Below are 25,102 nucleotides of genomic sequence, written 5' to 3'. Positions count from 1 at the left end.
TCAAGTTTACGTTAAACATTCAAGGTAAACATTCAGGGTGTTGGAACGGATTAAAACGATTTACATTATTTTTAATGGGAAAAATGATTTCTGTGATCAAACAAATCGTTTTTCGAACAGGGTTCTGGAACAGATTACGAGAACCGAGGTTCCACTGTACTAAATTAATATATATTATTGTTACATTTGTTTTATCCAGGTTTTCTTCAGGATTCGTGTGGAGCAAAAAACAAACCGGGGCCTAATCTCTCCGTCCCTGGTTGTGATTACCCTGACCCTTTATAAGGCATGTTGGACACTGGGCTGGGTCATCATCAATGTCACCATTACTTTTTCCAGTTCCATCCTTGTTTCTGAGGTTTGGTTTTTGCTTGTAGTTTGGACATTTCGTGTTTTTTTGGGGGGTGACCATTTATATGGTTGTTACTTTGTACCTCATTTTGTTATTGAATACCATCCCTCATTTTGAGCACACCTGCCTCTGATTATGCTTCACTACATGACATATTCATCTATCCATGAATTCTCTGCACCGCTTATCCTCAGTAGAGTCGTATGGGTGCTGGAACCCATCCCAGCCAACTTCGGGTGGTGGGCAGGGAACACTCTGAACTGGTTGCCAGCCAATCGAGGACAACCATACACACGCTCAGTCACAACTAAGTACCGACCTATTAACCTGCCATGCATGTCTTTGGAATGTGGGAAGAAATCGGAGTGACCGGAGGATATAAATGCTAGCACAGGGAGAACATGCAAACTCCGCACAGGGTGGCCGGTAGCAAGATTTTCACCCAGGACATCTGAACTGTGGGGCTGACGCGCTAACCACTCTAACATATTTAATGTTGAAGTTATTTTTATTGTTTTTGTTTAACTTCGCAATTTCTTGATATTTTAATGTATTACTGAGCTGAGCATCTGCAGATTCAAATTGAGGCAAACAATTATCTTACCTCATGGTAGAGGGCGATAGTGAGACCAAGGATTCTGATTTGGCTCAGAGCTCAGCCCCCCAAAAAAGAAGTATACTATCAGTAAGTTAACAACAAGTCAAGTCATCCAGTATTTTTTTTTCTCGTTGTATGTATTTTTTTCATAGTGGAGTATCACTTATCTCAGGGGTCAGCAACAGGTGGCTCTGGAGTCACAAGGGGCTCTTTGTTTGGCACTCCCTAGCTGCTGCCTAGTGCTATTTTAAAAATGTTAAAATTGTTTATATGGTTTCTATAAGAAAAACATATCACAAATATTCTTGACGTTTTCTAAAGAATATAGGTTTGTAGACACAGATATGTATATCTCATCTCATCTCATCTCATTAGCTGCACCGCTTATCCTCAGTAGGGTCGCGGGGGTGCTGGAGCCCACCCCAGCAATCATCGGGCAGTGGGCATATATATATATATATATATATATATATATATATATATATATATATATATATATATATATATATATATATATATATATATATATATATATATATATATATATATATATATATATATATATATATATATATAAAACCACTATTCCCAGCAAATGTCCATTTTTTTCAGTAGATGCTCATTCTTTTTAGTTCAACGTCTATCAGTGGAGTGTGTGTATATATATATATATATATATATATATATATATATATATATATATATATAGTATTTTTCATGCTCATTTTTGTATACAAAGCTTTTAAAGCTTTTATTTTGTGATTTTGTGCGGCAAGCACCGATATTATCTTATATATGCTTTCATTGAAAAGGAGTCTTAAGTAACATATTACTGTGCTGAGTGCCTGTAGATTCAGAGTGAAGCATGCCTTTCTCTTGCCTCATGGCAGATGGCGGTAGTGAGACCAATAGGTCTGATTTGGCTCACACCTCAGTCCCGACAATAAAATTAGTAATAATATTAGCAGGTAAACAGCAAGTGAAGCCATCCACTATTTTTTCCCAGTTACATGATTTTCTATTTATCCGATGCTTTGATTCAAAAGGAGCAACGCATAGATTTAATCTATACATTAAGGTAAGACATTTCAACGTTTTTTTTCTCCGCTACAGTTTATATATTGCTTTCTTGCTCTTCCAATCAAATGATGAATAAGATGTAGGCTTATGTAGCCCACCCTCTCCACTCATCCTCTCATCTTCGAGCACATTTGAACGGCATGAAGAGGGGAATTTGACTTTGATGTCCTTGCAGTGTCTGCTTTGAAACTGTAGAGGGCAGCGTTCTGAAAGCGTTGATTCCCTCTTGCATCAGCTGCAGGTGCAGAAAGCGTAGATGGCACCATACGCTTTCTTTTTCATGTGCAATCTCGGGGAGTCCCTTTTTTTCTCATTTTTTATTTTTGTGCGATTGGGGATATATGTAGGGTTTCTCTTCAGCCTACTGATCAGAACACAAGTGGGCAAGCGGTCACAGGCTGTGAAATGAAGAGATGTGCAGCAGCAGAATAAATGAGTTTCTGATTCATTTCCTCTGTCAGATGAGAGCAGAACAAATGCCGAGAGCTTCACAGAGAGGAGGGGGAGGAGAGGGTCTCTCTCGCTCTGCACGTGCCTTTCTTCTGGTTCTTTTGCTTTTAAGAGGTTGGCTCCACATCCCTGCAAGGACAGGAAAACACAAAAGCATCAGTTTAGGCCATCTCACATGTGACCCCTGAGCGTCAATGTTTGGAGAACCCATCCTGCCTTATGTATAAGTAAACGTATGGATAGATAAATAAATACCTGAAAATATATGCCATAAACATATATTAAAACATAAATAAACAATGTAATAGCTATATTACGTGGTGCAATGTAGAATTGATTTTTACATTTGTTTGGCCTTTGTCTGTATTCATTTTGTCATTTATTTTGTCATGTATTTTTTAAATTTATTTTGTCATGTATTTTGTCAAGGACAGCATGGCGGAACAGTGGTTAGCGCGTGTGCGGCACTGTTCAGAGGTCATGAGATCAAACCTCCTGTGTGGAGTTTGCAAGTTCTCCCTGTGCTTGCGTGGGGTTTCTTCCGGGCACTCCGGTTTCCTCCCACATTTTAAAAACATGCATGTAATGTTAATTGGCCGGTCCAAATTGTCCCTAGGTGTGAATGAGCGAGCGGATTGTCTGTCCCTGTGTGCCCTGCGACTGGCTGTTCAGGGTGTCCACTGCCTGAAGTTAGCTGGGATGGGCTCCAGCACCCCCGCGACCTTACTGAGGATAACCGGTGCAGATGATGGTTGGATGAATGTATTTTGTCATTCATTTTGTTAAGTATTTTGGAGTTTATCTAGTAGTGTAATTTTAATTTATTTCGTTGTGTATTTTGTGATGCATTTTTCTGTGTATTTTATTGTTTATTTTCTCATTTATATAATCCTGTATTTCATCTTATATTTCATCGTTTATTTTGCCATGTATTTTGTCATGTATTTCATCGCTTCTCAAGGTTTTTTATTTTCCCCGTGCTGAGGTATTGAGTTTTTCCTTGCCCGCATGTTGGTTTAAGATCAGGGAATGGTGTATTGTAACCTCTGCAGTCCTCTAAGTCATTTTGATATTAAGGGCCTTACAAATAAATGTGACTTGACTTGACACAAAAAAATGTTATATAAATAATCGGGCGGGTCAAACCGGCTAAGCTTTTCACTTGTTGGTGAATTGGCGTAGAAGCTGATATGTTTATCGCTGATCGGCAACTGCCCCCGTTCTTCATTTTAAAAATATTTTGTTGTAAAAATACTCAGCAAAATACACAACAAGAAGTATATATAACATATTTGAAGGGATTCACACACACATATATATATATATATATATATATATATATATATATATATATATATATATATATATATATACATTTATTTCTGCATAGAGCAGGATCGGTCCTCCATACTTCCAGGCAGGGGTGTCCAAACTTTTCAGAGAGCGGGCCAGATTTGGTAAACTGAAAAGCTGTGAAGTCTGACTATTTGGCCTGACATTCCTTGAACCATTAACATTAACAATTACACCCAAAACATGCATGTGAAGCTTCTTAGACACTATAAATTGTCCGTAGGTTGGAATATGAGAGTGAGTGGTTGTCTGTCTTTATGTGGCCCTGTGGTGAACTGGCGACTCACCCAGGGTGTACCCCGCCTTTGCCCAAAGAATGCTCATATACGCTCTAGCAGACCACATGCCCCTAAGCTCAAGAAAAAACGGGTAAAGAAAAAGAATGAATGAATGATCAGCGTCACGACCTCATAGCTCGCCTTTAAGTATTTTCATTTGACTGGCGGGGTCTCGTGAAAAAGCACTGCTGTGCCGTTAAAACAGCTTCCGGTTGCTTCATCTTTTCACAGCCTTTGTTCTCAGTTAGCTTGTCAAGGACAGCATTTTTTGGCTAGCAGTGCCTCTTGATGTTATCCATCTATCCATTATCTGCACCCCGTATCCTCAGGAGGGTCACGGGGGTCCTTGAGCCCTTCCCAGCTGTCTTCGGGCAGTGGGCAGAACACACCCTGAACTGGTTGCCAGGCAGTTGCAGGGCACACAAAGACAGACAAATCACTCGCCATTCCCACCAAGGGACAATTTTGGACCGGCAAATTCACCTGACATGCATGTTTTTGGAATGTGGGAGGAAACCGGTAGAAACCCACGCAAACATGGGGAGAACAGGCAAACTCCGCACAGGAAGGCTGGTAGCTGGAATTTATCCCATGACCTTAGAACTGTGCGGTAGATGCGCTAGTCACTCATCCGCCTTGTTGCCCTCACGATATTAAATTCTTTGAAAACAGCCACAGTCTTTTGCCAAATTAGACATACGCAGTTTTATCGGATTTTGGTGAAAAATACTTCAATTTCCACTCGTCCTGGAACGCAGAGCACACAGTCAACTTTCCTTTTTTTATTTACGGTCGCCATGTTGGAAATGGGGCGGGCTAAAATTCTCACAGAAAGCTAAGGGCAAGGTAGCCAATGTGTTACTGTCATAATCTAGTGAAATTGTGATTTTTGTTGATGTTGTTTTTTTTGTACAAATTCATTTTATACTGCGGTCAACATTACTGACATGCCACATATGATTAATTTTATGACAGAGGCTGCGGGCCAGTAAGAATTTGATCACGGGGCGTAACTGACCCTCGGGCCGGACTTTGGACACGTCCGCTCTAAGCATTGGCCTCCTGGTGAAAATCTGTAAAGACGTGATTCAGCTCTTCACCGCATTCTGTCCCTCAAAACAAGCACCAAAAAATTCTCTGACGGGAACACGGAAAAGCAAATGATGAGCAGATTTGCACTCCCGAGCGTTACATAACGCATCTCGCCTCCTTTCTTCTCTTTCCTGGTTGCGTCGGAGAAGTGGCCCACTTATGAGTCCTCGTTCAAAGTGAACGCTGATTTATTTGCCTGTGCGACCAAGTCGGTCCCGGTGGAGAACTGAGTTTTCATTAATGCCTTTTGGGGTTCTGCCGGCCCTCAGGTAACCCTTATATAAAAGCGCGATGCATTCACTGGCACGTGCTGTGCCGTAAATCGAACTATTATCATAAAAGAAAGAGCTCAGGCTTGAATGAAACGCCGCCTAGCATAATGTGAGTCCTAATTTTTTTTTCATCTCTTGGGGCTACTTTAATATTAGCTAGGGCGGAAGTAAAAGTACAGAGGAAAAAATTATTGTTACTGAAGGAATAAGAAATGGAGAGGTTTTTATTTCTTGAATGCCTTTCTTGAGTTTTTCTCTGAGATATTTTTTTTACCCTTTTAAAAACACCCTGGGGTCTTAAACATTCAGTCAAAGAGTGTGAGAATACTGAAATATGTCACTGCGTATAGACATAATTGTGTGAGTTTTGCAGTTACAGTGAAGAAAATAAGTATTTGAACACCCTGCTATTTTGCTATTTTTACCACTTAGAAATCATGGAGGGGTCTGAAATTTTCATTGTCGGGGCATGTCCACCGTGTGAGAGATAAACTACCGGTAAAAAGAAAAATCCAGAAGTCACAATCCATGATTTTTTAACAATTTATTTGTGTGATACAGCTGCAAACAAGTACTTGAACAACTGTATATCATCTAGAATTCTGACCCTGAAAGACCTGCTAGCCCTGACCTGAAGTCCACCTGCACTCCATGTATCATCCTGAATCAGATGCAGATGTTAGAGGTCGTTAGCTGCATGAAGACACATTTACATCCCATACAATCAGTAAAACTTTAACTTGTAACATGGTGAAGACTTTATGGAGGAGTGGGCCAAGATCCCTCCTGTAGTGTGTGCAAACCTGGTAAAAGACTTCTGTAATAGCAAACACAAGCTACTGTACCAAATATTAACATTCATTTTCTAAGGTGTTCAAATACTTATTTGCAGCTACATCACACAAATAAATCGTTAAAAAAAATCGTGCATTGTGATTTCTGGGTTTTTCTTTTTAGTTTATCTCTCTCACAGTGGACATGCACCTACGATGAAAATTTCAGACCACTCCATGATTTCTAAGTGGGAGAAATAGCATAATAGCAGGTTGTTCAAATACTTATTTTCTTCACTGGATGTCCTTTTTACTTTTTCAAATATTACATCAATATTTCATCAAGTTAATCATTTAGTGATAATCAATGCACCTTGTGATTACCCATATATTTAAATATACTTCTTTACTTATTGTTTCAAAGCGGTAATCTAATTTACTGTTGGAAGGTAGGCTTTGAGTCTTATTGAACCACATATAGGATTTAGTCTGGACAAAGGTGTGAAGTAGTGATGTGTTGTTTGTAAACGTAACGGCTCTATGAGCCAGCGCTTTGAAGTGAACGACGGGAGCCGGCTCCCAACAAATTAGTAGCAGGTTCCCTTCGAGACACCATTTTCATTCTCTCACTCGTTTTTTGATATCGTACGTGATTGCTGAATATGCGTGGTGTCATCTCTAGATCTAGAGGGGAGCGAGTACAATACGGAGGACAAAAAGAAATGGGTCAAAGCAGTAAAAGGAGCCAAATTTTGACTCATTTAAATGATAATCAAACATTTTAATTTACATGCGTGTTTTAGGGGCTCTGTGTAGATTTAGTCCAAAATGATTAAAGGGTGGATTGTAGGTTATACCATAGTTTATTCATATCACTATTATATGTCGAAGTGTCCTTAGGCAAGACACTGAATCCATGATGCCCTCAATAAGAAGGCAGGCGCCTTGCATGGCTGACTCCCTATTGGTGTGTGAGTGTGTGTGTGAATGGATAAAGTGTGAAGCAAACTGTAAAGCGCTTCGGGAGGTCTTCTGACTTGAAAAGCGCTATATAAATGCAGACCATTTACCATTTATTCAAGAGGTAATAATATGCATTTTTTCAGGAATTCTACATTGCTTGACTTTACAGTTGCTTAGTATAAAATAAGTTAAAGGGACAAAGTGTAACATTTAGTGGCTCCTGGTGGTACATTCAGTAAAGAAAACATTTATTTGAATACTAGGCAGAAATACATGAATTATCATACCAATGTTATTGTTTTTAAAAAAAATCATAGGACGAGAAATCTCGTATTTGTTTTACATAGTAAAAACAATACCTAGTAGTCCGCCATGTTTGTCTGGCGTGTTTCTGCTTGCTGTGCCATTGCTTTTGGTTCCCATTATACCAAAGTGCCATATACAGACACTGTCCTACTTACAAATGAGACGTTCTGGACGATCTTTCGTAAGTTGAATTTGGTCGTAGGTTGCTGCAGTGCTATATTTTGTATGTTTAAAGTTTATATAAGTATGTTTATGCTTGTAAAAATACCGTAAATTCCGGACAATAAGCCGCTACTTTTTCCCCAAACTTTCAACCCTGCGGCTTATTCAGTGATGCGGCCAATTTATGTAATTTTTCTAACGGCTGTCAGCGGCGCTCGAGTACAAAAGGTAAGATTTAGACCGGTGGAATGTATGCGCCGGGGAAGACTGCAACTTCACTAAAACTGGCCGCATGAGAAAGGCAACTTTTTCGCAAGTCTGCCAGTGGATCCTGACAGCGTGGGGCAGCATCAAAAAATCCACCATCACCAGCGGGTTCCAAAAAGCCAGTGTTATGCCGAGAAATGCATCCCTGCCGAGAATTGCATCCCCTGTCGCTGGAGCACGCACGCGTCACTCCCGCTACTACAACCACTTTTACCTCGTTTTATCTCACTTTTATATAACTTTTCGGGAATGTAATGGCGAACATATATCCAAGACCACTTCGTCTTGCATTTGTTGGGAATGTAATACAACTTAAACCATTCTGTCTTTGTATTTGTTGTGAATGTAATCGAACGGTAAAGCACACGAATATAAACCACTTGTGAGCAGGTTTATTTTGCCTTTTTCGACTCAAATTGCTCGTATTTAAACTGTTATGCACTCTACCATAAAGCTTATTATGCTGAAACAAACTGTCAAATCATCAACAGATATAAAAGTGAGATAAAACTAGGTACGTAAAAGTGGTTGTAGTAGCGGGAGTGACGTGTGCGCGCTCCCGCGACATGGGATGCAATTCTCGGCAGGCATGCATTTCTCAGCATAACACCGGCTGCAGGAGCGTGGGACGACGTCTATACGACAAAGTTTCTTTCCGACACTGAGGAAGACGACTTTGATGGCTTCAGTTCTAAGGAGGAAGATTAGGACGGTTTACCGTGATTTTTACCAGTACGGTATGTTTTTTTTAACAGACCCGTTTACTGTGTTGCGAGCGTGTTGCTAGCGTGTTGCTACCATTAACTGCCCGGGTGAAAGTTATATTGTTATTATTAAAGCTTTGAAAACTCTCTTGGTGTACCGTCTTTCTTTGTAAATATGTGTAACCATGTATAATATGTATTTGCAACTGTATATTTATGTAATGTATTTATTTGTATTTATTTTGGACACTTATTCTGGACACTTATTCTGATGTGTTTTGGACGGGCGAATTTAGAAGGGGCGTAACAAACGCGGGCTGACGGGAAGTGGGGAGCGGTAAAGGTGAGTGTTTGTGGACACGGCAGACAAAAGTGGATATATATTTTTCCCACCCTTACCTTTGGAAATATGCACTTTTTTTCTTTGGATTTCTCTCAACGGGACCCGGACACTGCCGGTCTGCATCAAACCTTAAGTCCCGGTATAATTTTCCGTTAATTTTGCCAGCTGTGATTCTTGGACTGTGTACTTTAATGAAGGGCATTCAGTTTCAATCGCCGGACTTAAAGTCGGGTCGGGGTAAATTTGTGTTTGTGTTACATTTGTTTAATGTGGGCGCATGCGGCTTATATACAGGTGCGGCTTGTGTAAGTACAAAATCGGTTTTCTTCTTAAAATGTGGTGGGTGCGGATTATAATCATGTGCGCTTTATAGTCTGGAATTTATGGTGACCTGCATTGTTTTGTACAAAAAAAATAAACATTTCATAAAATAATATGCTCTATAAAGATAAATAAAGTTGAGTTTAAATTACTTTTGGAAGAAGGGCTTCAAGAGGTCCTAGAGTAGAGAATGGACGAGAAAAAAAAGCGACCCAACCGTTTTTCTCAACCGCATCAAGCTTTCTTATTCCACTTTTGTTTCAAAAGAAACGGCTCGCCTCTTCCTTACACTTTACATTAACCATATTGAATGGATGCACAAGATATTAAACAATGAAAATGTCAAAGTTCTTAGCGCGCTGGAGATACAGTATAGAATGTTTACACCCAAACTAGGAAGAGGAAGCGGACTTCTTCTTCGGGGTGAATGTTAGGTGACCTCTCACAAGCGCCACAGACCGGTAGCGGCGGAAAGAAGCACTACAGTACTGTCCTGTACTAAGAAAAAGGTGCACACAATACAAAATCTAACTCACAGCAATGTGCGGATATTTTTCGACATTCCGAAAAAAATGTTCGTATCTACCCGTTTTTTGTCGAATAGTCGTAAGTAGGGAAGCGTCTGTCGTGGTCAATAATAGTCTGTAGTTTGCAATAGTCTGTGGCCCTTTGAGACTTCTTGTGATTAAGGGCTATACAAATAAACATGACTTGACTTGACTTGACTAAGTCTTGTTGATATCATTTTTCTCACACAGAATTCTTTTTGCTATCCCCGCTTTTGTCAGATGTGTGTTAAATAGAAGTGAAATCCGGGGGAAGGGTAAACGTCCGTAAAGGGAGCTTATAAGATATTCCTTAGCAAAGCGCTACCTGACTCATGTTGGGGTTAAGCCGATGATCCGTCAATGTGGTGCCACTTTGCTCATGAATATTAGTGACCTGTCGCTGGCCCTTATCCTATCTGGCTCAAAGGCCAGCTGACATGTGACGATACATGATACCATACACGCATTGAATGGAATAATAACCAGGTCATTTTTCACACCGTCCTGATGAATTATGGAATCTTCGTTCATGGTTTTGTACCGAATTCCTTAGAAGGCAAAACAAAAGGTCATTCTGTTTTTGTTGTACTAAGCCGCATATAAAAAAAAACAATAAGACATATACTTTTCTAGTATTTGTATATGCGTACATTTAATAACAGTATTCTTTAGATTAAGAATATCACTTTTTTCATTGTTTTGCTTTTCTTGTGACATTTTCACTGGAACAATATAAATCTGGAACAAAATAGGGTGTGTCATCTGTTGTAATATGTAACGAAATGTGCCACTGCATATACACAGCGTTGGGGAGTAACGGGATACATGTAACTGTCACGACCAGAACGGAATCAGGACCCAATTGCGTAACGTTTACCACAAGTTTTATTGAAAGAAAGAGGAAGGGCTGCGCCCACGATCCGGTGTTCGCCGGACGCAGGAAGCAGGTCGCTCTCGCACTCGGATAGTGATCCGAATACGGAAGTGGATCTGTTGTAGCGGGCAATGGCGATGTCAGGGACGGAGGAACAGGTCGGTAGCCGGGACAGGAGAGTGAAAACGTGGTCAGGGTCAGAAACGGGTCGTAAGCCGGAACGGGAAAGCAGACGGGGTCAGGATCATAGCCGGAGACAAACGGGGAGATCAGGAAAGGGCAGGTGGAAAAACGGGTGCAAAAACGGTACAGGCGGAAGTCAGGGTCAAAAAGGCTTGCCTTGTATCAACAGAGGTTCACAGACGACATGACAACAGGAGAATGACGGGACTGGGTTTTAATAGGGACAGGGAGCCAATCAGAATGAGCCAAATGAGCGGGCACAGGTGATTCCAATCGGTAATCATGACAGTAACGTCATTATGTAATTAGGATACGAAAATATATAAGTGTGTTCTGTTACGATTACAGAAAAAGATGTCTTCAAAATACAAATACATTTAGATGAAATAAGGATTACTTTGCAGGATTAGAATTTTACCAGAGTTTGTAGACACAATACGCCGCTAGACGAATTATGTCATAATTTCAGTCACTGACACTAGAGAGTGAGAGATTTTTACTCAAGACGGCAATCGCATCTAAGATTGCATGTTTGTGGCACTGTATTGCAGGTAAAATAACTTTTCTTTTTGTTTGTATTTTTTTTCTCCTTCAAAGTAGGACTCATTCTCTTGAATTGGAGCGAGCCTGCAGTTTTGTGAGGCTGCTAACAGAGAGGTGGCTAGCTACTGTTGCGTTCAGTGACATTCAGTAAATTTGACAATGTTTTTTTTTTATTTGCAGTCAATTATTGTTCTATTTGATCACTGTGTTTTTTTCTATAGTGAGAATGATTTACTTGGCCTAGTAAATCTAAATACTTTCAAGAGGTTTGGCATTCCCACTTCAAACAAGTAAATAGTCTGTTCGAAATTGAGGAAGTAAACACTTGGTGTGTTTAAAACAATATTTGGTTATTAGTGTGCTCTTAGGGCAGCACGGCGGCGCAGTGGTTAGCGCGTGTGCAGCACAGTTCTGAGGTCATGAGATCGAACCGCTTGTGTGCAGTTTGCATGTTCTCCCCGTGCTTGCCTGGGTTTCCTCCGGGCACTCCGGTTTCCTCCCACATTCCAAAAACATGCATTTCAGGTTAATTGGCTGGTCCAAATTGTCCCTTGGTGTGAATGAACGAGTGAGTGGTCTGTCCCTGTGTGCCCTGTGACTGTCTGGCAACCAGTTCAGGGTGTCCCCTGCCCATTGCCCAAAGATAGCTGGGATGGGCTCCAGCACCCCTGCGACCCTACTGAGGATAGGTGGGTGGATGGATGGATAGATAGTGTGCTCTTAAAGTGAGCTAACGAGCAAATTTTCCCGATATGAAATTTTTTGAAATTAATTGGTCCGTTTCAGTCTTCCCAAAAGCATCCAGTAGTTGCCGTGGTGCTGAGGAATGGGGAAGCGCTTGCAAGGAGGTGTGACGGAGATCTGCATACCTGTCAGCTTATACATTTTCTCTTTATTTCATACCTTTTTTGATCATCTCAAATTGTGTATGCCATATAACAATTTTTAACAGGAAAAACCTTTTTTAAAGAAAATATCCCATCTTGATCGCCTCGGTCACTGGTAGCAGATGACAACAACATCGTAGATTACTAATATTGTTGCGGTATTCTACATAGCCTGACTTGTGAGTAAATTGATGCTATGTTGTGTTTAAAATGTTTATAATTTCTTAATAAGGGCAATGCAACTATTATTATTTAATTTTAAGCACTTACTGTACACTTAAAATGAACGTACACACAAAAAATTACATTACAATTTATTCATTTTTGCCTGTAGTAGTTTGCCTGCGTGAACTGGAACGAGCTGATCCTGTAAGGGAGCAGTCACAAACATATTTTCCTTCGTTCCCAAAAATAATTATATATCGAAATTCTCATGTTTAGAAATGCTCGTATAAAGAGGTACCACTGTATGAGACGTTTGTTTGATAGTGGGTGTACCTGGCTTGCTCCATGGTGTCCTTGGCCAGGTAGATGTACCAGTAGACCAGGTTGAAGAGACCAAAGGTCAAAGGGAAGAGAATGCGGGCATACGTGTCAATGGGGCTTGTGCCGGCCAGCTGCGGGATTTGGGGAAAAGCAGATCCCTGCTGAAGGAAAATGGGCACGGGCGGTCCTTCGGCTGGTTCGCTGGCGCAGACAGAGTGGTTTCTCCTCTTCAGGCCCTCTCGAGTATCAGTGTTGGACTCCTGGGAGGAGGGTGGATGACATGTGTGGCCTTGCAGCCATTATAACAGTTTCGTCACATCACATAGCGTTGTTTACTCCCACGGGAACGCTCCAATGGCATGCGAGCATGCTTATAGAAGAAAGCAGGTAATTTGATGGCTCCCATAGGACACTTGCAGATTACACAGTTCTGGGGTTCCTCTCACACTGAGGCTATTTTTAAAACATCGAACCATGAAACCCCACACGTGAGACGGATGAGGATTCTTTGGTGGCTTACCACATTCGAATTACGCGACTATAAATGAGTGTGTTGTAAATGGAGATATTGCTATTCATAATAGTGTGATGGTCAGATGATTACTGGAGAATATTATGTTTTTTCAATATATTTCGACCATGTAAATTCGTGTCAGTATAGAATATTTTCAGAAAGTTACCTTGGAGGAGTATAAATCGTGTTGCCTCACTTGAATTTAGATAATCTATATAATCAATTTAATGATGCTTTTGTTTTTTAATAAATATATTTCCGTAAATATGGCAACTCTATCTCAATTCTATTGTACAAAGGAGCTAAATCTATTTAAACGTCAGCATTTTTTTTTATGTTGTATTTTTTGTATTGCCCTAAACAGGGTGTCCAGGACTTTTAGTTGAAGTAAAAGAACAACAAAATGAGAGTCCTTAATGTTCTCTGGTTGATTAATAGTCAGAAAATACAGAGACAATGGGTGATATGCAGGTGCTGCCTGGCTTTGGCGACGACCAGTGGACATATATATAATTGCAAGTCATTGTTCGAATTTTTTTCTAGTTCTCTTTTTCACATCTCCCGAGTTTGACGCATGCTCTCCAATGAGTTTTGTTTTAATCATTTTAAAGCGATTCCCCACTCACCGAAATCGTGTCTTCGTCATCGCTGGCGGTCGCTAAAACTTCAAGCCGGTCTTGTCGAGTTTTGGTCCTCTTAAGGCGGTTGGCCTGCAGCGTAGCAAAGTAGTTGACGGCTGCAAACTCGATCAGGGCCGAAGCCACAAACGCAAAACACACAGCGATGAACCAATCCATAGCCGTGGCGTAAGCCACTTTGGGGAGAGACTGGCGAGCGCTGATGCTCAAGGTCGTCATCGTCAGCACTGTGGTGATGCCTGAAAGAAAAGAAAGTTAGGTGGTGAAGGTTTCATCTTTAAACAAATGACAAATCCCTGTCCTGTATAGTTAATAATTATATAAACTACAAACTCATTGCCCACCACATCATTTATGTGACCCGAAGAAAACTTGAAATGTCTAAACCTCTAAAAATAAACAGGTCAAAAAAGTAATTTGACCAAAACTACATTTCCCACAATGCCTGTTGATTCAGATAGCCGCAAAGTGATGGCTCAGTTCCCAGCCTCCCAAAAACATTCATGTTAATCCTAAATAGCTATAAAACACATCTTCCTGATTACTAAAAATATATTCAAATGGCATAAAAATACAATAATAAGATAAATAAGATGATAATAAAATGACTTTAAAGCCCTCTCTAGTGGTAACATCTGAAAATTCTCGTAACTTTGATTTTCTCTCGTATATCGGGCAGAACCTTTGCTTGAAAGACATCTGATAACTCGTATTTCTCGTAGCTCAAGTAGTTTAGATTAAGATGTATCAATGTATATAAATCTTAACATATTACAGTATATGCAACTGTAATGTTTGTGAGATGAATAATTTATCAAATTTAGTTACTTTACATGATGGAGTAATAATCATTTTACACACCAATTAAAATTGGTGACATTTATAAGTGTCATCGGGCCCTTGGAGGACAGCCTGTCAAAACCAGAACAAAGGGTATACCCAAAACACAAAGCTTTATTGGAGAATCGAGTAAGTCAGTTGCGGGGAAACAAACAACAGCGATCCAGTGCTCGCTGGGCAGGAGGAGTAAGGAGCTCACGGGATCGGGGAGTGGTCAGAATGCGGAAACGATTGGAGTTGCCGGGATGGGCGATCGGAGCATGGTCAATGTGCAAAAACGGGTGAAGTGGCCGGAGCGGGAGATCGGAGCGTGGTCGGTGGGAAAAACGGGTCAAGTAGCCGGAGAAGACCAGGAAGTCAGGGACAGACGAGCAGGAACAGGTGGAGACGGGACAGACAGGAGCCAGAGTCAAATAGTGCTTGCCTTGCGTATGCGTAGGTTTGCTGATGGACTGACAAGGAGTGAATGGAGTACTCTATTCTATAGCATATGAATGACCTACATTTTATGTTGACGATATCTGTGTATTATTTGTCATTGCAAAATCCGCTGCAGCCTGGTCATCCTGGAAGGGGGGATTACCTCATGTGCTGTCCCTTTGAGGTTTTTGAGTTTTTCCTTGCCCTCATGTAGGTTTTAGATCAGGGAATTGTGTATTAATAGTCTGTAGTTTGCAATAATCTATGCAGCCCTTTGAGACACCTTGTGATAAAGGGCTGTATAAATAAACATGACATGACTTGACTTGACATGTACCGTATTTTGCAGAATATAAGGCACACCTGATTGTAAGGCGCACATTAAAAAAATCCTGTTTGATTTTTCATAAATGAGGCGCCCTGGATTATAAATTGCATAAAATACTAATTACAGTAAGAGTGAGGTTTGTCTCGAAAAAAAAGAAGAAATTTCACAGGGCATAAATATTGAGAAATCCGGTTTTACAGCTAAAAATAATTTATTCCTTCAATACTGCTTACTGTATATAGAAGCATTTTATTTTAATTATGCATTCTTGATTGTATTTACCAGAATTCCAGTCTGTAAAACCAGATTATAGGGCACACCTCCATTTTTTTTACATCTTTATTGTGTTCCGTCAAAAATGCAATTGATTTAATTCAACGTATCATTTCAAAAATATTTTTACAGCAATTTTACCATAACGTGGAATACATTTTATTATAGAGGATTCATATAAACGGATGATTTCAGCTATGAATGAAAACTTTATTCGAACATTAAAATAAAAACAGAACAAAAACAATAACTCGACAACAAAATAATATGACATAATATGTTCGAAAAGGGAGCAGCACGGCGGCGCAGTGGTTAGCGCGTGTGCAGGCACAGTTCTAAGGTCTTGGGAACCTCTTGTGTGGGTTCGTTTTGTGTTTAGTTTTGGGGTTTCGGAGTTTCCGGTTTCGTTTTGTTACCATCCTGCCCTGTCCTGTCCTGTCATGGTTTGGTTTGGTTTCATTTCATTTCACTTCGTTTTGTTTTGTTTGTTTTTGTTTACTTTCATTTTTGGGGTGGCGGGGGCTTTTGTCTGTTGTTATTTGCTTTGTTTCTTTTTTTGTTTGTTTATCATTTGTTTTGTTTTGTTTTTTTTCTTTTGTTTTTCTTTTTGTATTGTTTTCTTTTTATTATGTTTCGTTTTTGTTCCGTTTTATTCTGTTTTAATTTCGGATTTTTGTGTGAAATGGCTAAATGTTTTGCCTGAGAGTCATGTACTGACCGTAAACTTTAAAAGACAAAAGAAGAATGATTATTTTTATTATTTTTATTATCATCAATCGCCCAATTCATTACTTCTCCTAATTTAACACATTATTTAATTACATGCCTGACAAAACCTAATTCCAAGGTTTGTAAATGTCAATATTACTTAAGACATTCAGTGCCACTGACGTCGATAGAGGTCAAAAATAAATTTGAACTAGGCTATCTGGCTGTATATATATGATCCTTTTTAGAAACATTATATCGACATGGATGGATTTGCTTTCTAATCAAACATGTGCACCTGCTAGCCGCATTTTCCATTCTTGCTTAAGGTGACATACCGGCGACCGTCCGCGCAGGAACCGACTCTTTATTGATCCAGAAAGAGACTTGTGACAGCACGACAACCATGATAAGTGGGATGTATGTCTGGATGAGGTAGTATCCCAGCTTCCTCTGGAGGTGGAAATGGACCACCTGCACCGAGTAGTGACCTGCAAGATAAACAGCATGTGTGAAGAAAGCCGCCCTGAGGGAGCGCAGCACAATCAATGCCCTTGCTTGCCCTTGAAACGATGAAGCTGCAGAGAAATGATAGTACAATGATTTGACTGAGAAAGAAAACATGCATGATCCAAAACATACATATTCGTTTTCTGCTTGATCAACGTATATCATTGCTCTATTTGTCAGCCTTTTCTCTCTTTTCACAACTGTGTGCAGGGAAATGCTCCTTCATCTGGTGTGGAGAAAAAACTCAAAAACCTCAATATCTTTCTTCTCTGTCCATGTATTGCTTTAATTTCTACATGTACTGTGAAAGCACAACAACAAAAATGACAATAATTGGACCCAATCTAGCACAGAAGTCGAAAGAGACCTGACTGGTTGACAAAAACGTGTAAAGCAGGCAAGTTGGATCACATTACCCCGATTTTAGCTAACCTGCATTGGCTCCCTGTTAGCTTAAGATGTGATTTTTAAGGTTCTGTTGGTAGTATACAAAATCATTCATGGACTTGCTCCCTCATATCTTTCAGATTTAATTTCCCCCTATGTTCCGGTCCGGAGCCTTCGCTCTGAAAATGCTGGTCTACTGGTGATCCCAAGAGCCAAGAAGAGATCCGCAGGTTCGAGAGCATTCATTCCGGCCCCGGTGCTGTAGAATGCTCTTCCCCCTGAGACTCTATCTGCAACCTCGGTGGAAATGTTTAAATCTAAACTTAAGACACACTTCTATTCTATAGCATATGAATAACCTATATTTTATGTTACAATATCTGTGTATTATTTGCCCTCATGTAGGTTGTAGATCAGAGGATGGTGTCATAATAGTCTGTGGTTTGCAATAATCTGTGGTCTGTGCAGCCCTCTGAGACTCTTTGTGATTAAGGGCTATACAAATAAACATGACTTGACTTGACATGTCCAAAGTCAGGCCTAGGAGGCTAGTTTCAGCCCGGGGGGGCGAGTTTCGAATATTTACTGGCCCGCGGCCTCTGTCATAAAATTAATGTTGCCAGTAATTTTGACTGCAGTATAAAACAAATTTGAACCAAAAAATTAAAAAATTAAAAAATCACAATTTCACCAGATGATGGCAGTAGCCCTTTGGCCACCTTGCTCTTGGTTTTCTGTGAGAATTTTAGACCACCCTTTTACCGACATGGCAACTGTAAATAAAAAAGGAAAGTTGACCCTAAGAGCCGCAAACAATTTTCCAACTAACTTTACAACATATCACAAGTTTGGACTGCAAAGGTTAGAGCTTGGTTTGAGTGTTTAAGTTTAAATTTAGTGGAGTGTGTACCTGTATTAGTTTTGAAAATCTCACTGGACAACGTCTGTCCCACCAGATCGTACTGCAAAAGGCTTATGGACTCTTTGGGACAATCGACAGACTTTACGAGCCCCTTCTTCCAGGTGAAAACAATTTCACTGCTGGTGTATGCATCTAAAAAGGTAAGATATAGGAGAAAAGTTTGTCACGGTTATGATTATTCTCTTCACTTCTCATCTTTGTGTTACTCACAGCTTCCAAATCTGAGAGGACAAGCGTGACCATCCATGGGGAAGTCCATAAGATTCATCGGACACTCTGAACTGATAGTCAGTCTGTTACAAAACAAAGGTTGAAGGGAAATTACTCATGGGTTCTGAAAATAAAATCATGATAAATAATATTACGAGCTGTAATCACCTCATTGTGTATAGGACAGTCCCGTTTTGCATAATACGAAAAAGTTTGTTGGGTGTGGTCATGTTGTGGGAAATTGATTTTTTGGAGTTTCGGAAGAATGTGTCCGGTGTCCAGATTTTATCAACCATGAGATTATTCAAGCGCAGGATTTCAATGGGCCCTTCATATTTGAGCCTCTCGTCAACCCACATCTGTCGAAAGAACATGTCTGTAGTGTATTCCTGTTAAAAAGGAAACCCAATTAAAACATTCAAACAGAATTCTTATGACTTTTTCCATGAGTAATGTGGAGCATTTTGCCTCCTGCCCGTTTTTCTCTCCTGGGCTACTACATTCCAGAGGACACGAAAAGGACAGAAATGTAATAAAAGAATATTTGAGTACTGGTGTGTGTATCAGTCAAAATGATGAATTATGTCAAAACATTCGCTTTCAGAAGTGGGCCAAAAGATTGAATTGTGAATGTTCTAATCAGAAGACTAGACCTGATTAGATCACTTTTTTTTCTATAAATGTGTGAGTGTGTATGTCTTACAGAGAATTTAAATTGTGCATGCAGCCGCAATTTAAATTTTACGGATTGATTTTTAGCCGTTTTTCCTGATAAAATATCTAAAAACTGCTGTGGTGCTTTAACAGGCAAAACAAACATTAGTTTACCTCACATCCATTTGTCAATCGATTATTTATCATAATTATTTATTGACCTGGGGCATCACGGCGCTGCAGTGTTTAGCGCGTGTGCGGCATAGTGGTGAGATCATAAGATCAAACCTGCTGTATGGAGTTTGCATGTTCTCCCCGTGCTTGCGTGGGCTTCTTTCGGGCACTCCAGTTTCCCCCCTCATTCCAAAAACATGCATGTCAGGTGAATTGGTCGGTCCAAATTGTCCCTACGTGTGAATGAGCGAGTGAATTGTCTGTCCCTGTGTGTCCTGCGACTGGCTGGCAACCAGTTCAGGGTGTCCCCTGCCCACTGCCCGATGATTGCTGGGATGGGCTCCAGCACCCCCGCGACCCTACTGAGGATAAGCGGTGTAGATAATGGATGGATTTATTGACCTCCTAAAAATGATACAATAATGACAAAACTGTGCGGCGGTCGCCTGTCACTCAATCAGGATAACCGTGTCTGGTCTGTTAAGACCTCCTTCAATGATCTGTTGTCACATTGATTCGGAAATCATCAGTAATAGTGTTAGAGGGCTGGCCAAACAGATTAAACGCGCATTAAATGCGCTTGTGGCCGGATGCCCATCTTATGAAGTCAAAATACAGTTTTGAGCTACAGAATTAACGCATTCATTAACAAACAAGATTTAATTACGCAAACAAAAACTCAAAGTTTAGATTCGTGTTATAAACGCGGGCTGTGTTGCTTGTTAGATGTATACGATGGAAGACTATCATACCTTGCTACTTCACACTTTGGTTATCGCTGGTTCAATGCTTTGTGGATTTTGAATTAAATAGTCTTTATTGTCAGTGATTGACCCTTTACACTCGACGTCACATTGCCTTCTGTGGCAGAATGAGAGCCATGACGGACGGCAAAAATAACCCTAGCAGACAGCACTTGAATGAGAACCACCACCACTTTTTCTAAAGGTGATTCAAGAAACGAACCAGGAAGAGGGAAGTCGGAACTCATTTGCGTAGCCGATCTTTCACTTTAATTGAGAAAATAAAAGTTGTCCAACACACAAACGGACCAAAGACAAAAAAAACAGGTTTAAAGGCAATCAAAATTACAAACTAGGTATAACTCAGATCAAACAGGCATGAACAGGTCTTCAACAAGGTAAAGCAATGGTCTGGCAACGGGCAGTCCCAAAAGAAGCGTTTAAGTATTCCACAAGCAATCAGTTCAATGCGTCTCAGCCGGTGTCAAGGGGCGGGGCCAGCTGGGTGCCATGACAACCGTGCAGGACATGACAATGGTGATTTTTATCTGCAGATAAAACGGGGGGACTGGTGTTGTGCTGAACCACAACAGTGGCAGGCCTCAAGTATTCCATGATTTGCAGTGAACATTTTTTACAAGGTACGTTTGAAGTATTTCCGAGCATTTTATGTTAAAAAGGTTCGAGTCAGGTCAAAGACACTCAATATAATAAGTTATCTAGTGCTAACTAGCTACTTTAGTGCCTTAGGGTTGCCATTTCTTACTACTAAACTATCTGCTTTTATTGCAATTTACCAGTAATTTAAAACAGTAATTTTACAAATATCACATGTATTAATAATTGTTATGTGCTCTACCATAAACCTTAATACGCCGAAATAAACTGTCAAATTATGTATGGATAAAACGGGAAACAACCGTTCAGAAAAATGTCATTTCGCCAAAGTAAATGCTCAAAAGGGATTTCTATACATGGTGCAAATGCCCCGTGCTTTACTGTTCCACTACATTCCCTCAAAATTTAGATACAAAGTCGTTTTAGTGGCATTTGCGTGAAGGGGACATTTCACGCTCCGGGTACATTTTTCAGAGCATTGAATCACAGCAACGCGTATCAGCTACGAAGAACTTGAAAGCATCCAAACTTTTATAAGCTTTTAGATCAGGACTGGTATTTACAATATAGTAGTACAGAGCATGTTCACTGAAGTCAGGTAGACTGGAGGATTTGGTTAGATCTGTGAATATGTCAGGAGGAAGACAATATGGGTACATGGCTGATGCTGTTCTCGGTTTCTCTAAATAGCGTTCTTTGTTCCTTTCGACAAGGTGAGCCACCTCATCCGAAGGGTGCACAGCATTTGTTTGACAATTAATCGCCAACTGTGTTGAATAGTATAGCTTGTTTGGTTTTTGTTGTCTATTGTTTACTGGTCCCACGAGGAGTACTGTTTACTACGGTTTACTGCCATCCGTCATGGTGTCTCTATGTGGTTAGGTCACGAGTGTGCAAATGGTTAATATCAACATATCGCGCATTGTGTTCTGCAGTAGACAGCAGACAGAAATTTTTATCACAGGGATAGCTTGTATGAGTGTATTTTGGGTGGGCGTAACTGGCTGTGTGCCTGTGATATTATCGGGTTCGGGAAGCAACTGAGTCTACGTCGAGAGAGAAGACAATAGCGGTGCTGCAGGTCTGGCCTACTGCGGTTATGCAACCTAACAACTCTCACAAGCTACCCCTGCCGAGCCTGTATCTCACCAACGGCAGATCCTTCACCCATGAAACAGACGACCACAACTCATGGGAAAGGGCTTCATTCGGGATGGTTGTATTCTAATCACCATGGAGACCTGGTTTCATTTGAGGATGCCCAATGCTAGCATGCAGCTAGCCAGCCGCTCTCTAAATCACATTACACTGAAAGGAGAAGCCCTCAAAATGTTTTTTACTTCTGTTTAATGACAATAAAGACCATTCATTCAAATGCAATTCTGTGTTTTGTATTTTAATTTGTAGCTCTAAAATTGTTATTTTGTTACAGTCATATATTCTCAGTCGGTTAGAACATTATCTTCAGGTAAAATTTACCCTTGGGGGCTTTTATGAAAAAGCATCGCTACTTTGTGGATCTTCACTTTTCGCGGGGGGTTCTGGTTACCCAATAACTTTGATAACCGAGGGATTACTGTTTTACCTTATCTGCGCAGTGATTTATCAGCTTAAGATGCCGCTGACCACAATCGCAAAACACTGGATGCAACAACATCTGTCGACCTACAAGACGCCCACGATATTTTTTTAGTAACAATATCCAAATCATTTGGCGGTCGGGCATGCTGGGAAAGAAACAATCCTGGGGTAGTGGGGCACCCCGGTGTTTGTGTGTATATGAGCTGTAATAATATCAATGGGCAAAGAGCTGTAGCGAATATTCAAGTGAACATGACCTTACACTACAACACTGCCGCTGGGGCATACCATTGCACAAAAAAAGGGTTCACACTCCCTCTAAGACCCAGCTGTCTTGCCTCTCTTTGTCACTTACAATGTTTAGTTTGAGCCCAAAAAAGTGAGACAAAATTGTTTTTAATTATTTTCAATTGAAAATTAGGGATGCCCATTCTATATGTGTGCATGCAATATTCTAGTTATAATGGTAATAGCGTACCATTTCAACGTCAGACACTGGCCCGAAACTTGTGACAAAGATGTCGGTTTTCACTTCAGTAATACCTCCTGCAACAAAAAAGAAATGAAAATTGAATACGTGTCAACATTGAATTCTTGTATTTGAAGAGAAGACATTTATTAAGTTTGTGGAATATAAATTAAAAAGCGAAATCAGCATGTCCTTCATGTGTCTCAGGGGGAGGCCATTTTGCTACCTTCTGTCGAGTGACAATGGCATCAGGGCTCAAGTACTGACCAATAATAGCTCAGCTGTTTATCAAAATCACCTGTAATAGGTTATTATCTGAGTATTGAGGAAATATGATGTGAAGTGGCAAAATGGTGGCACTGTGTTATACATAAATCTAAGTGGAATTTGTTTTTTATTAAGGGTACAGTGTATATTATTCTGTATTAAAACAATATCAAACAACAATAATTTTTACATCTCTAGAGGGTGCTATTGGTTTAAAGGCAAAGTCTTGTTCAATCTGTCAAGACCAGAACGGAATCAGGACCCACTTGTGACGTTTACCAAGTTTCATTGAAAGAGAGAGGAGGGGCTGCGTCCCTGATCCGGTGTTCACTTGGCGTGGAAAGCAAGTCACTCTCGTACTCGGATTGTTATCTGAACACGGAAGTGGATCTTCTGTAGCGAGCGATGGCGGTGTCAGGAGAGGAAAACTGGTCGCTAGCCGGGACAGGGAGAGCAAGACGTGGTCGGGGTTGCAAACGACTCGTAAGCCAGGACGGGAGAGCAGACGTGGTCGGGATCAAAACGGGTCGTAGCCGGAGACAGACGGGAGAAAGTACGGGCCAGGTGGGAGTCAGGGTTGAAAAAAGGCTTGCATAGTATTCACTGAGGTTCACAGACGGACTGACAATAGGGGAAAGACAGGGCTGGGTTCAAATAGTGACAGGGAGCCAATCAGAACCCGCGGCGGTTGGCACCATAGGAGCGGGCACAGCTGAGTCACATCAGTAATCATGACACAATCAAATTTCTAGTGCATCTTTAATGGGACATTGTGTATTATTTAACGCTTCCTAGAGGTAAAAAAAAAACGTCATTCATTAAAGAAAAAAACATTGTTGATTAAATAAAATAAGCAAAAATACATGAACTATTATAAAACTATTATGAAAATACTTGCAGGTTGAGAAATTGGCATTTATTTTACATATAATGAGCCTTACTAGAATTGATGCTAAAATAAACCTGGCTAAAAGTTAGGCAAAAACATATGATGAAAGAATGTGCTTTTTGGTCACTATCAGTCTCCTGTGTTTTTCAACACTTGTTTTCAGTTGATCTGTATAATACCGTGATATCTAGTGGTCAAATAATCACTTTAAAAAAACAATATTACTGTTGGATTTTTTTGCTGTAATTGTAAATAATTTTGGATATTGGAATTAAATAGTTGTCCACACGATTGCTCCAAACAAATTAAAACAAGGTTGCAAAGAGCTAATCATCAACGTTCACCTATATTTATACATCTTTGCTTGTGTTTACATTTTCAAATCACCGCCTCATAACTCGGAAATCACAATGATTTACTTGAGGCTACTTAATTGTGTGATCTTTGGTCTAACGCCTGACAAAATCCTAACTATATGACATACATGATAAAACTATAGCATAATTTTTGAAAATGTTCTTTAAATTTGCCAACGTTACCTCCAGATCCAGGTCGGAGTCGATTGTCATAACCATCCAAAAGTCGATCCAGAATGCGAGTGATATTGTCTGAGTATATCTTCTCATTTGAATTCCCTTTAGCAAGACTTTAAGAGGAAAAAAAGAGGGAAAATAAGCTAAATATTTTCTGTCATTCCCTGACAAATGTGCTGGATAAATTCCTACCCCATTTCGAGAGTACAGGCAAGAATACAATACAAAACAAAAATGGCCATCTCTAGAGAACACATTTGTTAAAAAAATGTTGCTGGAAGTTAATTAAAACAAAATCATTATTAACTATCTTAAACTGAGTTCTTCAATGTGCGATTACCTTTAGCTGTGCAGTCAATGGGACGTCAGGAAACGATTTGTAATCCAATTATGAGATTACTAAATCTCCTGATTTGGTCAGACTATTTTCTGTTTGGGTTTTTTTTCTCCTATGTAATTCGGTTTTTGTGTCCCTTTAACAAAGCGGAAAAGGGATAAGTACATAAATAAACAGACGTTAAAGCCCCAGTGTGTAATATTTGACCACTTGATGACACTGTCTTATGTGAATGAAGACCAGTGCCAATAG

General features: G+C 40.1%; 1 protein-coding gene across 2 annotated transcripts; it reads right to left on the bottom strand.

The window, feature by feature from the left end:
• Nucleotides 1–1,714: 1,714 nt before the first annotated feature.
• On the bottom strand, nucleotides 1,715–24,936 carry gabra6a (gamma-aminobutyric acid type A receptor subunit alpha6a). 2 transcript variants are annotated; one of them, XM_088343386.1, is made up of 11 exons: nucleotides 24,854–24,936; nucleotides 24,706–24,757; nucleotides 24,520–24,626; nucleotides 22,834–22,901; nucleotides 18,754–18,974; nucleotides 18,586–18,668; nucleotides 18,364–18,507; nucleotides 16,895–17,047; nucleotides 13,976–14,226; nucleotides 12,848–13,095; nucleotides 1,715–2,609 (listed from the first exon to the last, which is right to left on the bottom strand). In XM_088343386.1, exons 2-11 carry the CDS (start codon nucleotides 24,753–24,755, stop codon nucleotides 2,588–2,590), a joined length of 1,347 nt encoding a protein of 448 aa, XP_088199512.1. In that variant the 5' UTR covers nucleotides 24,756–24,757; nucleotides 24,854–24,936; the 3' UTR covers nucleotides 1,715–2,587. The 2 variants fall into 2 exon arrangements, with proteins under 2 accessions (XP_088199512.1, XP_088199511.1); XM_088343385.1 differs by having other exon boundaries at nucleotides 24,706–24,882.
• Between the last annotated feature and the right edge of the window lie 166 nt (nucleotides 24,937–25,102).

This window comes from Urocampus carinirostris, chromosome 9 (assembly GCF_059441175.1).
Source record: "Urocampus carinirostris isolate Australia breed hairy pipefish chromosome 9, RoL_Ucar_1.0, whole genome shotgun sequence".
Taxonomy (NCBI): Eukaryota; Metazoa; Chordata; class Actinopteri; order Syngnathiformes; family Syngnathidae; genus Urocampus; species Urocampus carinirostris.
This window is presented reverse-complemented; position numbering and strand designations above follow the sequence as displayed.

Bases quoted from the DNA above. Each gene is read 5' to 3' on its own strand.
- gabra6a (XM_088343385.1), bottom strand. From the start codon at position 24,770: ATGTGTTCTCTAGAGATGGCCATTTTTGTTTTGTATTGTATTCTTGCC. The intron at 18,975-22,833 runs GTACGCTATTAC...CCTTTTTAACAG, and splicing joins CAGTGTCTGACGTTGAAATG to GAATACACTACAGACATGTT. The intron at 14,227-16,894 runs GTATGTCACCTT...CTTTTCTTTCAG, and splicing joins TCCTGCGCGGACGGTCGCCG to GCATCACCACAGTGCTGACG.